General features: G+C 31.7%; 1 protein-coding gene across 1 annotated transcript; it reads left to right on the top strand.

The window, feature by feature from the left end:
- Positions 1-11645: 11645 nt before the first annotated feature.
- On the top strand, positions 11646-14652 carry LOC108487784 (GDSL esterase/lipase At5g14450-like). The gene is made up of 5 exons (XM_017792143.2): positions 11646-12015; positions 12105-12311; positions 12393-12571; positions 13856-14129; positions 14208-14652. The coding sequence occupies exons 1-5, from the start codon at positions 11772-11774 to the stop codon at positions 14459-14461; spliced, it is 1158 nt and encodes a 385-aa protein (XP_017647632.1). The 5' UTR covers positions 11646-11771; the 3' UTR covers positions 14462-14652.
- Positions 14653-15138: the final 486 nt, after the last annotated feature.

Below are 15138 nucleotides of genomic sequence, written 5' to 3'. Positions count from 1 at the left end.
AAAGTAGGAGATTTCATCTTAGGGACATTATTGGAGTCAATTGGAGGGAATTACGTGAGATAACCATATGTGCATCATTAAGACTAGAGAAGTGATGGATTAACAAGTGTTGACAAGAACTTTTTCCCATATATATTTTGGGGATCATGTGGACTCGACTTATATAATGTAGTATTTTGGTGAGGTGAGGCTTAGGCAAGAACTATTCTCTTGGCGAGGCCACAAGGCCAAACTTCATTTTGTTTTCCCTTCAAGCATAGTTGTTAGGTAGTTTGGCGAGGGTATAACAATTGCCCCTTAGACTAAAGGCAGATTACAAAGTGATCTGGGTTGAATCGAATCCTTGATGGGGCTCTTAAGGGTCTTGGCAAGGCTTGTAAAGAGTTTAAAATGTCGTAATTACTGCCCCAATCATGGTGCCTTTATATTAAATACTTTTGGATGCATCTTTGCCTTTGACAGCGAGTTTCTCAAAATATATATATCTTTTTTTTTGTTATTGTCATTTCGCTTGGTGTATTGGTTTAATTTCCTGCCCAAGTACCTATAAATAGGTATCTTTTATGATTTTAAGGCTCACACCTCGTCTTTTTTTGCTTTTGATTCTCTTATATTATCTTTTATTAAAAAAATAATTATTCCTATCTTTTTGTCTTTTCATTATGTGTCATTCTTATCTTTTTGATCCTTCAAGATTTCAAATGTTCTAGTGGAATGTGAAGAATAATTTATACATCATTACTAAGAGACATGGCAACCATGTTGCTATTATGATGTCTCAAGCCACATCACTATAAATATGAGTTATTAGTTTCATTAATATCACACTAGATGAGTGAAGTTATGGCTGATGAAAGGGGTTTTTATCTCCATTACATCTTTTTGAAGGGGACTTTCATTTGCCCATTTATTCATAATTTGGTAGAGATGCTATGGTTGCACAATGTTGCCACTAGATAGATATTAGGGGCTACCTAGTGTCTGTTAGTATTGTTTTCATTTAATGTAAAAAGCATCGAAAAAAACCCTTCTTCAATTAGCTCTAAATATATGTTTACTGTTACTTTTGAGGGTTCTCATGGCGTAGGTCATTTCTAGGTGCAAGACGGTTTCCCCCTAAAAAAGTTGGCTTTTATCCCCTCACAATTATATTCAAATAAAGAATAAGCTAGAGACTTTCATTTTCCTTTGAAATGGATATCATTCATCTGTAAGGCTTTAGCCCCTCCCTTCAACATACCTATCGCCTAAGAACAAAGTAAGTGAAATTTAGCAAGGTATAGTCTTTTAGTAACTTTTGGATGTTTTGTTTCAATACATATAGCCCTATTAATGCGACTTCAAAAAAGGTGGCTAGGATTCTCTATGTGCAAAATATTGGCATTCCATCTATGTCACATATTATGTGGCCATCACATTGAAAGGATCTTTTAGCAAAGCTGATGCTTATAGAGGAGATGGAATCTTTAGATTTTGTTCACCAATACGTGCGAGAGCACTTGAATGCTAAGTTACCTATTACCGAAAATCCCGTGAAAAATCATGTGGAAACTCTAGAGTATTGTCCTAAGTTTTGTTTGTACTTTAACATCTTAGTTCCTATTCTGTAGAACATATAGCTCCTGTTAATGATTCTCATGCCTTGGCCTCAGTGGAACCTTCTTTCGAAGTTGTTATTGTTATAGGGAAAGCTCAAAGTACTGTGATACATGTACAAATGGGGTGAAATTTATTAAATTTCATTCACCGAAGCTACCGATTTAAAAATTTAGAAAATCATTCAACTTGCAAAAACTTTTTGGATGGATCCAGACATTTTTGGATTGAGATGTCTCATAGTGTTCAAAAATCTATCTCTTAGCTTCAAAATGCACTTTGAATCTCTCTAATTTGAGTCTGAGAGCTCAAGTTATGATTATTTTAGTTGATTGTGTTAGCAGAATTTATAGACAAGATCATATTTGGTTCAATTTTTAGGCTAAATTTTGATAGTATATGAGCCCGATATTTTATCTATTATAGGTTTTATATTTTTATTATTTATTCCAATTTTTATGATATTTGTAAGTATTTTAAGTAGTTTAGGAGTTTTATATTTCTTAATTAAAAAAAAGTTTAGCTCCACTAAAAATACTTATTTAAATTAATTAGAGTTTCATTATATGCAAGAGTTTTATTTTGATGTAATTAGTAGCCTGTATAAATGTCTCTTCATTATTCGTTATTAACATACATTGATTAATAAATTTCAACTCTTTGAGTTATTTCTCATTATGAGATTTCTCTTTTGTTTATTTTAGAAGTAGGTTTTCTCATTAGTTTCTCTTTGAAGCCGCGAGAGAACTCTCCACCTTCAAATTTACTAGGGTTTAGCCTTAAGGGGTTGGTTAGAGCCATTTGTAGAGCTTGTTGAATATCATTCTTCAAAGGTTTTTATAGGACATGGACTTTTCATCACCATTGGTTGTTTTTATTGAAGCTTTGTTCATCGATGGGATAGTTTTTCCATCATCCATCTTATTTTCATTTTCTTCTATCCAATATTTTTTCCATCTCACCCTAATATTTATTTTTCATGGTTTTAAGCTTTGTGTTTCTCTTTATTTCTATTATTTTTAATTTGATTTGTTTCTTTTTTCAGGCAAATTTGAATCTTTCTCGAGTCGAACAACTTGAATATGATATTAATCTACTTCCCCCCCTATCATTTGATATCAGGTGTTTTGAGTTGTTTCTTTGTGCTAAACAAATTATTTTTTCTTATTTCATTCAAATAGCTTCTAAAAATAATTTTTACCCAATTTTTTTTTGAAAAACCATTCTTTTCAGTAAAATTTTGTATATTGTTTCTTGGCACATTGGTACATTAAAAAATTTCCCACGAAAAATAGAAAGAATTTTTTGAAAAATAAATAAAATAAAAAATATTTTTGAGTTGAATTTCGTGTAAAAATTTACAGATATGTTATTTATCATATAAAAGGCTATAATTTAAATTTCTTGATTCTAGCACATCAAGAACACCTTAAACAAAAAATTCAAGTTGTTTTCTATTATTTCTTAATTGACATTCATTTGTTTTACCTTTTCTTGTTCTATTGTACATATTAACACATTATTGCTTCTTGTGTTAATAGGTACAAAATGAGTTTCCTCTCATTCATTCGTGCAACTCAAATTCTGTTTGGAGTCGAACTTTTCTTTGGCGTTTTAGAGCTATAGGACAACTTTGCTAGAGAGTACTTCCCACGATTTCATATTAAGTTTGATTACTTCTTTAAATTTTACAAATGAGTCTTTTTCTCTAAGAGTTGTCTGTTATTGTGAGTGCATGAAGGTGAGACTTGATTTTACTTCAATTTTCTTACTCGAGTGTTTTGTGTTTTCAAATTCTTATGTCGGTTCAATGGTGAAGCATAAATGTCATATGATTACCAAATTTGCACGAAAATGATGTTTCCAATGCCCACAAATATTTTGTTGTTCATGTATTTGTCAAGAAAGACATTTGAACAAAGGTTATAATGAGATACACACACTTAAACGACTTATGACAAAGCGAAGAGAACAAGCTAGCTAGTGCATATGGTATGATGCAAAGGATTACAGGGACTTTAAATTTCCAATATATTCATTTAAGAAAACATTGTTGAAATTCTCAGCCATGCTTCCTCAGCTTAATTTGATGTTAGTAGTCATACAATCCTTGCAAATCAAGGAACATAAGTATGACACAGAGCCTATTGAAGAGTCTTCTTCTACTACTACCATAAAGATGATGATATGTGTCAACAAGAAAGTTATGTCGACGCCGTTTGTGAAAAAAATCTACGTGATCCTATTCCTATTGTTTAGCTTTCTTTTAGTGACAAAGAATGATGTGATGATGAATTCAATGTTCAAAACTTTTTTCAGTGGTTAAATAGAAGTGAGAATGATTCATATAAAAGAATGAGAGAAAATAGACTTTGAGCAATAAAAGTCAATTTGATGGTCTAACTTCGGTGAGTGAAAATTCATATGAGGTAAAATTAGAGAATTAAATTCATATTGAAAAAGAGAACACAAAGAAAGAGAGGACATATACAAAGGAAAGGAATGATTATGTTTTCACTAACCTTAACTTGAGTTTGTCTAGTGGACTTGTTTCTTTCTTTTAAGAATTTGTTGATTCTTTGAGAGAACCTCTATTAAACCATTCAACTTATGATAAAGATTCTTTCTTATTGTCCAAAGGCAATATTTGAGGACGAATCTTTTTGAGGAAAGGGAGAATGATACATGCACAAATAAGGTAAAATTTATTAAATTCATTCACCAAAGCTGCCAATTTTCAAGTTTAGAAAATTAGTCGACTAGCGATAACTTTTTGGATGGGATTCGAGCTTTTTTGGGTTAAGATGTATTCATAGCATTTGAATATCTATCTTTTAGCTTCAAAACACACTTTAAATCACTCAATTTGAAGTTTGGGAGCTCAAGTTATGACCGTTCTAGTGAAGACTATGCGACTAGAATTTATGGATGAGATGATTACGAGAAATTACGAGTTTTAGACTTTAATTCGAGTTTAAATCATATTGGGTTTGATTTTAGACTTAATTTTGATTATATATGAGGCTAATATTTTATCTATTAGGTTTTATATTTTTATTATTTATTTATTCCATATTTTAGGATATTTGTAAGTATTTTAAGTTGTTTAGGAGTTTTATATTTCTTAGCCAACAAAAAAATTAGTTCTACTAAAACTACTTATTTAAATTAATTAGAGTTTTAGTATACTTAAGAGTTTTATTTAATGTAATTAACTAGCCTATATATAAAGGCCTCTCAATTATTTATTTATTCTCTTTTAAGTTAATAAAATTCTTGAGTTATTCTCTTCAAGAATTTCTTTTGAGTTTTCTTTTAGAAGAAGTTTTAACAATTTTTAAATTGTGGAAATCATCTTCAAGCTTTTTCTTGTAGAGAATTCTTTCTTGGAAGGGAGATTAAAGCCATTTGAAGCGGGTTCTGGGTTTATAGATTAAAGCCATTTGAAGGGGGTTCTGGGTTTATCTTGTTTCCACAGTTACTTAGGACTTCTATACGCTACTTTCCTTCGTTTCGATCTTTCTTCTTTCTTTTCTTTTCTTTTAGTTGTTGTTCTATTCTTGTTTAATTGTTTATAATATTTGATTTATTTAATTTCAAGTCATAAACTATCAAGAAAAGACGTTCGCCCATCTTAGTTCATCAAGAATCATTCAAAAATAGGAGTTCTTTTCTTTTCTTGTTGTTTGAATTCATTTGTTACAAAATAATTTTTGTTTTGCTTAATTCATCATTTTGACAAACCGTTTTGTTCTCTTGTTTTTAGATCTGATTGGGGGCTTCCTTGAAGTTCAAGAACTGTTTCTTTTTACTCAAGAAATCATAGTTTCATCAGTCTTGGACTCTTTTTTTGTCGCCCTTCTCTTTCTTTGCCTTTAGGTTTCTTTTTCTTTTTCAATTTTATCCAATAACTAATTTGTTTTTTTTTTTTTTGTTTATATCTCAATTTGAAAACTTCTTCTCATTCAAGAATGAATCAAAACTTCATCAATTGATTGGTTCATCATTAAACTTGGCTGGTCGAACCTTGTTCTTCTATTTGTTCTTTGATTTCATTCGATTTTAGCACTTAATCTTTCAAATTGCTTCTAACCGATTGTGTTTTTTGATTAGCAACTTATTTAGTTGAATTTCATCAAGAACATGTCTCTCAAAAACTAAATTGGACACTGTTGCAAGAATCCTAATTTAATTTGATTTTCCTTGCTCTTAATTTCTTTATTATTTTGTTTTATTTGTTTCTTGCTTTAATTAGATCTAACTTGGATTGTTTGTGTTTTAGGTTTAGTCAAACTCTAAGTTCCTCCATTCGTATAGAGCCTTAGGCCAAATCTGCCACTTGGACAAACTTATGATCGTGTTCCACATGCATTCTTATCACAATGTCATTCCTTTCCCCCTCAAAAGAAAAAAAAATGAGAGAGACTTTAGGTCATTCTTTGGTCAAATGCATCTTCAAGTCTATCTTTGAAGTTTAATCATTTGTTTAAAAAGAATGACCAAATAAGACGAGCTAACTGGAAATTCTTAAAATAGTTAGAGAGAGAGAAAATACAAAAAGCTAGCATTTGGAAGCTGTTAAATATGACTCCTATTTTCAGTCAAATTTAAAAAAAAATAGTCTTTCAGTTATACTCTGTTTACTTATTTCAATCAAACACTGATTAGTTTAGATTATTTTACTATTATTTGACTTATGAATTTAGCCTATAAATAGGCTCTTTTACAACCTTAGAAAAAACACCCATTAGAGATTAGAACTCATAACACATTTAGAGAATTTTGTGTTTACGTTTTGTGGGTTCTTTGTTTTCGAGTTTTCGGGGTTTAGTTTTTATCTCCATCTTTTGTACTCTTCATTCTTTTGCCATTATAGTAAAATTATCTTTGCCCGTGGTTTTTTATCCTCTTTGGAGGGGTTTTTTCACGTTAAATTTGTATTTTCAATTTCTCAATTTATTCTGCTATTTTCTTGTTCGTTGCTTAATCGGGTCGAAATCTTAACAAGTGGTATCAAGAGCTAGTTCAATTTTCATAGATCAGCCCGTTTAGAGATGGCAACAACAAGGTTTGAAATTGAGAAGTTCGATGGTGAGACAAATTTCAATCTGTGGCAAGTTCGGATGATGGCAATTCTAGTTCAATCAGGCTTGAAAAAGGTTGTTATCGGGAAAAAGCCTGAGAATCTAAATAAAACAGAATGGGAAGAGCTTGATGAAAAGGATTTATCTGCAATCCAGTTGTGCCTCACGAATACGGTATTGCAGGAGGTATTGATGGAGAAGACCTCATCTGCCTTGTGGAAAAGGTTAGAAACTCTTAACGCGACTAAGTCTCTGGCTAACCGTTTAGTGTTGAAACAACGTCTATTTACGTTTTGCATGAACGAAGGTGAGCTTCTTAGAGATCACATCAGTCAATTCATTACTCTTTTAAATGATTTAAAGAATGTTGAGGTTCATATTGACGATGAAAATCAGGCTATGCTATTATTGTGCTCTTTACCCCCTTCATACAAGTTTTTCAGGGAGACCCTGATTTATGGCAGAGACAAACTCTCGTTCGAAGATGTGAAGGGTCATTTGTTGAGTAGAGACAAACTCGACAATGAGCTTCATTTGGATAGCAAGACAGATAGGCAAGCTTCCGTTTTGGTAGTATCAAAGAAACGAGATAAAAGGTGTCGCTATTGTAAAAAGTTAGGTCACGTCAAAGCAGATTGTTATAAACTGCGAAATAAAAAAGTCTTGAGAGTAACGAGGAAGATGTAGCTGGTGCTAATTTGGCCGATGAAAATGGGGATGATTTCTTGTTAGTGTCAACAAGTGATAACACCAAGGTCACGTCCGAGTGGATCCTAGATTCAGGATGTTCTTTCCACATGTGTCCCAATAAAGAATGGTTCTCCACATACAGTTCGATTGAAGGTGGAGTTGTGCGCATGGGAAACGATTCATCTAGTAAGGTAATTGGTATTGGTACTGTTAAAATTAAGATGCACGATGGGACGATTAGGACACTCTCAGATGTCAGATAAGTACCTGATTTACAAAAGAATCTCATCTCCTTAAGTATTTTAGACTTGAAAGGATGCAAAATCAACATCGAGTCGAGCGGTATTAAAGTATCTCGTGGAGCTCTCATTTTGTTAAAAGGTAAAAGAACTGGCAGTCTTTATATTCTGGAAGGTTATACAGTGACCAGTGAAATCGGATGTCCCTCGTCCGTTACGGAGTTAAAGTCAATTTGTTTGGAGCGGAGGCAACTTGGTCATAGGAGGGAAAAAGGTATGACTGTTTCGTTGAAGAGAGGTTCTCTTTTAGATGCAGAGTTTTGAAAAGTTAGAACCTTGTGTTCGTGAAAATCGGACCGGGTTAGTTTTGATTTGGCGATGTACAAGTCGAAGGCTAGAAGTCTTCCAGTTTCTAAGCACAAATTGACTCGATTAATTCCTGCATAGTTCAAGATAGGCTCGTGGCGGGCTTTGGCAAAGATGGCGTTGTGGAAATATGAGTCAAGGTGGAGATTTGTTAAATATGACTCTATTTTCATCAAATTTAAAAAAATAGTCTTTCGGTTATACTCATTTACTTGTTTCAATCAAACACTGATTAGTTTAGATTATTTTACTATTATTTGACTTATGAATTTAGCCTATAAATAGGCTCTTTTACAACCTTAGAAAAAACACCCATTAGAGATTAGAACTCATAACACATTTAGAGAATTTTGTGTTTACGTTTTGTGGGTTCTTTGTTTTCGGGTTTTCGGGGTTTAGTTTTTATCTCCATCTTTTGTACTCTTCGTTCTTTTGCCATTATAGTAAAATTATCTTTGCCCGTGGTTTTTTATCCTCTTTGGAGGGGTTTTTCCACGTTAAATTTGTATTTTCAATTTCTCAATTTATTCTGCTATTTTCTTGTTCGTTGCTTAATCGGGTCGAAATCCTAACAGAAGCAAAGAGCTAACGACTGGAGAGACCAATATTACAAGGCACATCAAACTAATAACCATGTAGAACATATAGCTCCTATAATTATACATATATTTGAAAGGTTGGCTTGAAGCTCAACTCCCTAAACTAGAAACGGAAATTGAAAACATAATGGGCAATATTAGAAAGCTACAGGATGAACTACTGGTGAAGGACTTACAAATCAAATTCAACATGAAATTCTTAAAGTTTGATAATCAAGTGGCTATTAATAAAGTGTATACAGAGGTTGAGGAAACCTTTGTTAATGATGTGCAAAGTGTCAAGGATGTCGTCATGAGTAACACCTAGGTGGTTGATCACTCCTCCCCTACTTAGACGGAAGGAGTGGAAAGATCAACAATAAATCAAACAAATAATAAAGAAATATAATTATACAATAGGGTACGAAGTACTCTGAGGATCGAACCTAAAGGAGCCAACGATTGAACCAAATCTAGCTACAAACATGCAAAATAAAGAGTCTAACCAACTAATCGCTAAAAACTATATTACGACAAACCATAAAGTCGAGGGTAATTACACTAATTTATGAATTAACTACAAAAGGACTAAATTGTAAAGCGCACAAAGTTACAAAATTAACAAATAAATAACACATGATGGTTGATTGATTTTGATGTGGTTCATCAACTCTTGAATTAGGGACCTAAATTAGTTAAGCTTCTAAAATGGTTCCATTTTACCTCTTGGTCTCAATTTTACCAAATGAGACAAGTTAATCTGATCTATCTCTCGATCTCATTGGCTAACCCGGGACTAACGAATAGATGCTCAACAAAATTACCTCTCGGTCTCACTTGCCTAGATTTTCCCTTAGGGGCATCAATACTAAGTTTTTAGGTTTATTCAATTTAGTCTAATATATTGCAATTTAGTCCCTTACTCAAAAATTAGCTTACCCACATCTCCATCAACCAACCCCCTTAAGATTTAGTTACTCATGCTAAAAACTACACTAACAAACATGAAGGAAGAAAACATGACAACCATTAACATAAACTTAACAATAAAATAAAATTTGGGATTTTTAACTTAGAAAACCTAAAGGAAAAGTAAAGATGAGCATTCAACAACAAAATGATGAACAAGAGACATTAAAGTTAAATTTTGTAACAATTGAACTTGAAGGAAATTGAAAAACATTAAGCCAAAGATTGAAATGTCATTACAACTAAAGAAGAGGTACTACAAGTACAAATAAACCCTAGTTATAGTGATAACTAATTTAACTAACTTGAAAAGTGACAAGAAAAAGAAGAAAATTGCAGAAAAATGAAATCTACAACAATAAAGGATGATGAAAAATGAAAAAATCCTAGAAAAAAATGAAGAAGAAAACTATCTAAGCTATGCCTAATGTATCCTTCTCTTTCCTCACCCGAATTTGGCTTCTTTTAGTAGCAATTTTGACCCAAAATTATTTCCGAAAATGCCCTTGAACATGCCTTTTTGATTGATGCTTCGGTTAGACAAAAACTACCCTTGATATCATTTTTACCCCAAATTATTTTCGAAAATGCCCTTGAACATGCCTTTTTGATTGATGCTTCGGTTAGACAAAAACTACCCTTGATATCATTTTTGCCCCCTCACAATATCGATATCGATATCGCGATACCCAATGTAGGATATTACAATATCGTTGTCAATCTTGAAATGGGGGACTCCTTGGCAAGTGGATATCGCGATACCATTGTAGGTGGTCTATGTCTTAGGCCTTTTGAGGGTATCGCTATTTCCTAGCTTTGATATCTCAATACCCCTTCCTTTAGTGATGTTCTTGCTCGAATTTGACCACCAACGCGTTCTTACACATGTGTTAATATCAATAAAATATTCTCTTTTCCTCATGTAATTATTATTTTTTTATTGCTTTTTTTGTTTACGCATGTTTATATTTTCTTATTTGCTTGGTGGAAACATTTCATTGAATGAAAAACATTCTAACAATTCTGGCAATTCTCTTTATTACTCATCTCTACCATTAGCAAACAAAGACCTCTAATTTAACTACTACTTTTTAACTTGACTTAAGATTTAAAATTCATTGAAATCTATGTAAATTTTGTTGTTGGAGAACTAAATTCATTTATATATTTTTTTTATGTTTTATTTCATATTTAGAAAATTAGTATTGAATAAAATTTGCGGATGGTAATACACCAAATCAAAAGAAAACTCTTGTTTCTTCTTAACCAAAATAAGTACAAAGAAATATATATATATATATATATTTGCATAAATTTTGTTTTTTGAAAAATATTTTCTAATAACACTTTAATACCTCATTTATAATAAGATCAAATCTTAATTAAATAAGTTCATAAGATATAGTAATTCACACGAAGCATTTGGGTTTTGTAAGCTTGAAAGAGAGGAAAAGATTGAGAAACACATTTCCACAAAATTGGAAGTAATATCTACGAGGATTCAAAGAAATTCAAAAAAAAAATTATGAATAACTTATGTTGGGTTTACAAGTGACTCTCTCATGAGGCAAGTAATAAATTACTTATCATACTAATTTCAAAGGTTACAAGCCTTAATGTATTTGTTGTCTTCTATTTTATATTATTATAACTAGTTTTTTACCCATTTGAAAATAATAAATACATTAAACTTCATTAACATTAAAATGTGTATATATATATTTTTGAAGAATTTTATTATAGTTCTAATTATATAGCCTAAAATTACCCATAACCCATAAATAAAAGGATCATGTGCTTCAGCGTACTCGAACCCATATCTTCCAAAGATTGACAAAATACTTATACCAATCAAGTTAAGACTCAATCTAAAAATGTATATATCTAATATGCTAATAAACTCATACATATTGTTAATTAAGCTTTAATGTTTACTTCCAAATCCCCAATTTATGAATATAAAAGTAATAAGCTAAAAGTTTATTTAATTTTTTTGAAAATTAAGTTAAAAGCTCCTTTACAGCCAACACACATTCAACATATAAATTAGTTTTTTGCAATTCGAGGGATAAAACTATACTATCAAATATATATGGATCAAAGAAACTAAGAAAGTCAAAGCATTTTGAGTTCATTGATTCCCATAAGCATGTGCTTCTTTTGCTGACCTGAAAATAGTCTTTCTTTAATCCAAATTTTCTGCGGGTATTTAAATATGCATAAGATAAGTGGATTTTTCAGAATTTGCAATGGAATTTGCAAGACTTATCTTTGCTGGGATATTGATTTCATTGCTTTCGAATAGGGTGGCTGCCATGGCCGCGGATTTACCACCTTGCAAGTTCAAAGCAATTTACAACTTCGGTGATTCAAATTCCGACACCGGAGCTATATCAGCCGCCATTTTCCCTCGCCAATGGCCCAACGGTGAAACTTTCTTTCGAAAGCCAGCTGGAAGAGTCTGCGATGGGCGACTTATAATTGATTTCATTGGTAACATGATAAAAAAAAAATCAACTTTAGATTAAGGGTGAATCATCAAAGTTGATAACAAGTGTGTCCTTTTTTATATATATGCGCAGCTGAACGCCTTGGATTGCCGTTGTTGAGTTCGTATTTGGATTCAATCGGATCAAACTTCCGGCACGGGGCTAATTTTGCGGCAGGTGGATCAACCATTGTTCCTCAAAACAAAACTATAGCTGAGAGTGGATTAAGTCCATTTGCTCTTAATGTTCAGATATTTCAATTCGATCAATTTAAGGCACGAACTTCAGATCTTTACAAAGGTTGAGATTCCAACTTTTGATCCAAAACCAATTTTTTTTTTTTTTTGTTACTATGGAAATTGATTTGTTGATGATGTGCAGAAAAGAAAAAACATTCATGTAGAATCCAGGTTCTTCCTCGATCTAAGGAGTTCGGAGATGCACTGTATGTGGTGGATATAGGGCAAAATGACATTGCTTATGGACTCCGCACGGTCGGTGATGCGCAGCTTCTCGCATCCATTCCCGACATCATTAACCAATTGGTTCTGGCAGTGCAGGTAAAATTGCTCTTCAATTATTTAGGGCTCACAAAATCATTCTTATATAAAAAGGTATAATAATAAATTTAGCCATTAATCTTTACATATTTCATTAATTTAGCTCTTATTCTTCTTTTTTAACTAAATTTGACTCACAACTTTTTAAAGGAGTTGAATTTGATCACTAATTTTTCAAAAGAGTTCAATTGTTGTTTTCTTAACAAAAGTATTGAATAAAAGTTAAATTTTTAAACATAACAACTCGAATGACAATTTATGTGTGCTTCATGCTTTTTTTAATAATTTTAATTTTTATAATTTTTGAATATTTTTATAAATTTTAAATTATTTATTGACGTGATATATAAGACAAATAATATCATTACTATGGGTGAGTATTCAATCGAGTTGAGTCAAATTGAGTTAAAAAATTTTGAGGTAGTCGAGTTGACTAATCCTATTTTAGCAACCAAACTCAATTTGAATTTTTTTTAATCTAATCGAATCGAATAAAAAAATTTCGAATCAAGTTGAGTCTAGATAACAAATCCTATAATTTATACTCAATGTTACGTTTACATGGGCCGATTATTTAACTAGTAGACCGAGTACAAGATTATTTAGTTACATAAACAATATAATAGTGTTGTCTTTTAACTTAATGAGTAAGTATTTATAAAAACGACGTAGTTTTGCTTTTAACTTAATGAGTTTGACTTTTAACTTTAGAAAAGATAAACATTTATCAAAACGACGTAGTTTTGCCTTTTCTTATTCAGATTTTCAGCTAACTCGAGTTGTGTAATTTATATTCTAGTTAAATCGAAAAACTTAATTTTTTATTTAAGTTGATCTGAATGACTTGATTAATTCAAATAACTCGAACTATTTAATTCAAAATTTAAATTTTTTATCGAGTTTTTCGAATCGAATCGAATTTTGCTCACCCCTAATTGTGACAACATGGAAAAACATATTGACAATCACGCGTGTTGCCACACCAACATTGTTAAAAACTTAATGTTTTAGTCAATATTTTTGTTACAAAAACAATTAGACTCTTTTTTTGAAATTTTATTGTCTAAATTTAACTAAAAAGGATCTTAATTGACAAAAAATTGTAAACATTAAGGGTTAAATTTGGTATTATATAAATAAAAACTAAAAAACCCTTTGATAAGCGCAAATGGAGACCAACTTGCGGTATGTAGAGACGTGAATCAAATGTTCACATGATAAAAAGGTTGTGAAAGTCTATCATTACGTAGTAAGGTGGATTAAAAGAATGAGTACATGAAACAGCACCTATATACACAAGGAGCAAGAACGTTTTGGATACATAATACAGGCCCAATTGGTTGCTTGCCCTCTACTTTGCTCACCATCACCAATCCTCCCCCTGGGTTTCTCGACAACCATGGATGTGTCAAATCCCAAAACGACATCGCCCAAGAGTTCAACAGGCAGCTCAAAAGTAGAGTCATGAAGCTTAGGACAGATCTCCCACATGCTGCAATCACATATGTTGATATCTATGCCGCAAAATATGGACTCATCAGCAGCTCTAAACAACATGGTAATCACTTGGTTACTATGTCCAAATATATATCGAGCAAAAGTTAAAACAAAAATTACTTCTTCATTAATTTTGCAGGGTTTGTTGAAGCACGAAAGATATGCTGTGGGTATCACAAGAATGGAATCGATGTAGGATGTGGGGGAATATTAGCCTTACCAAATGGGACTCAAATTTCTGGACCTTCATGTGAAGACCCTTCAACATATATCAGCTGGGACGGTGTCCACTACACTGAGGCTGCCAATCATTGGATTGCAAGTCGTTTAATTAATGGTTCATTTTCAGATCCTCCTATTCCAATCACCCGTGCTTGTTACACTACTTCATGAACCATCATCGCCTTTACTGTACACGTACTTGGATTCATATCAAAATATCAGCACGTACCGGTATGTAGTCGATAAAATGTTGTTTTAAAGTTAATCAAGAGATAGTTTAGTATTGCAATTGTAATTGAAAAGTATAAATAAGGTCATTGTCCAATAAATTTGAGCTTATTAATTTGAATTATTGATAGAAACGATTTTAATTCTTAATTCGAATAGGTTGCAACCTCAATTTAATTCTTAATTTGAACTCAAATTTTAAGCTTATAGTGTACATAATCTAATGTCCGATAATGTTTAAAATAGATAGTTCACCAAATTTGAGAGAGAAAAATATAGTTCACCAAATTTGAGAGAGATTTTGTTGTTTAATTAGAGGGATTCTTGGTGAGGTAATTTGATTTATCTTAAGTCATTTTGACTTAGTTTGTGCTTAAAATATTAACCTTGGGACAATAAAAAAAATTACATTAATGTTTATATAATTTTATAATTAATTTTAAATAAAAATATTTTTATTAATTTTTAAACAATAAAATGAATCATTTGAATGAGCTAGGTGATTTCATACTTAAGCCCGAACTTAAATTTTCTTTTGAAATGAGATCTTAATATGAAGTGATTTAACTCATAAACACTTTTAATATTGGACAAAAAATTGAAATAAAAAGAGACTTGGA

This window comes from Gossypium arboreum, chromosome 10 (genome assembly GCF_025698485.1).
Source record: "Gossypium arboreum isolate Shixiya-1 chromosome 10, ASM2569848v2, whole genome shotgun sequence".
NCBI lineage: Eukaryota > Viridiplantae > Streptophyta > Magnoliopsida > Malvales > Malvaceae > Gossypium > Gossypium arboreum.
This window is presented reverse-complemented; position numbering and strand designations above follow the sequence as displayed.

Excerpts from the sequence above, each read along its gene's own strand:
- LOC108487784 (XM_017792143.2), top strand. The coding sequence starts at position 11,772 with ATGGAATTTGCAAGACTTATCTTTGCTGGGATATTGATTTCATTGCTT. Across the intron at positions 12,016-12,104 it reads ACTTATAATTGATTTCATTG|CTGAACGCCTTGGATTGCCG; the intron begins GTAACATGATAA and ends ATATATGCGCAG. Across the intron at positions 14,130-14,207 it reads CAGCAGCTCTAAACAACATG|GGTTTGTTGAAGCACGAAAG; the intron begins GTAATCACTTGG and ends TTAATTTTGCAG.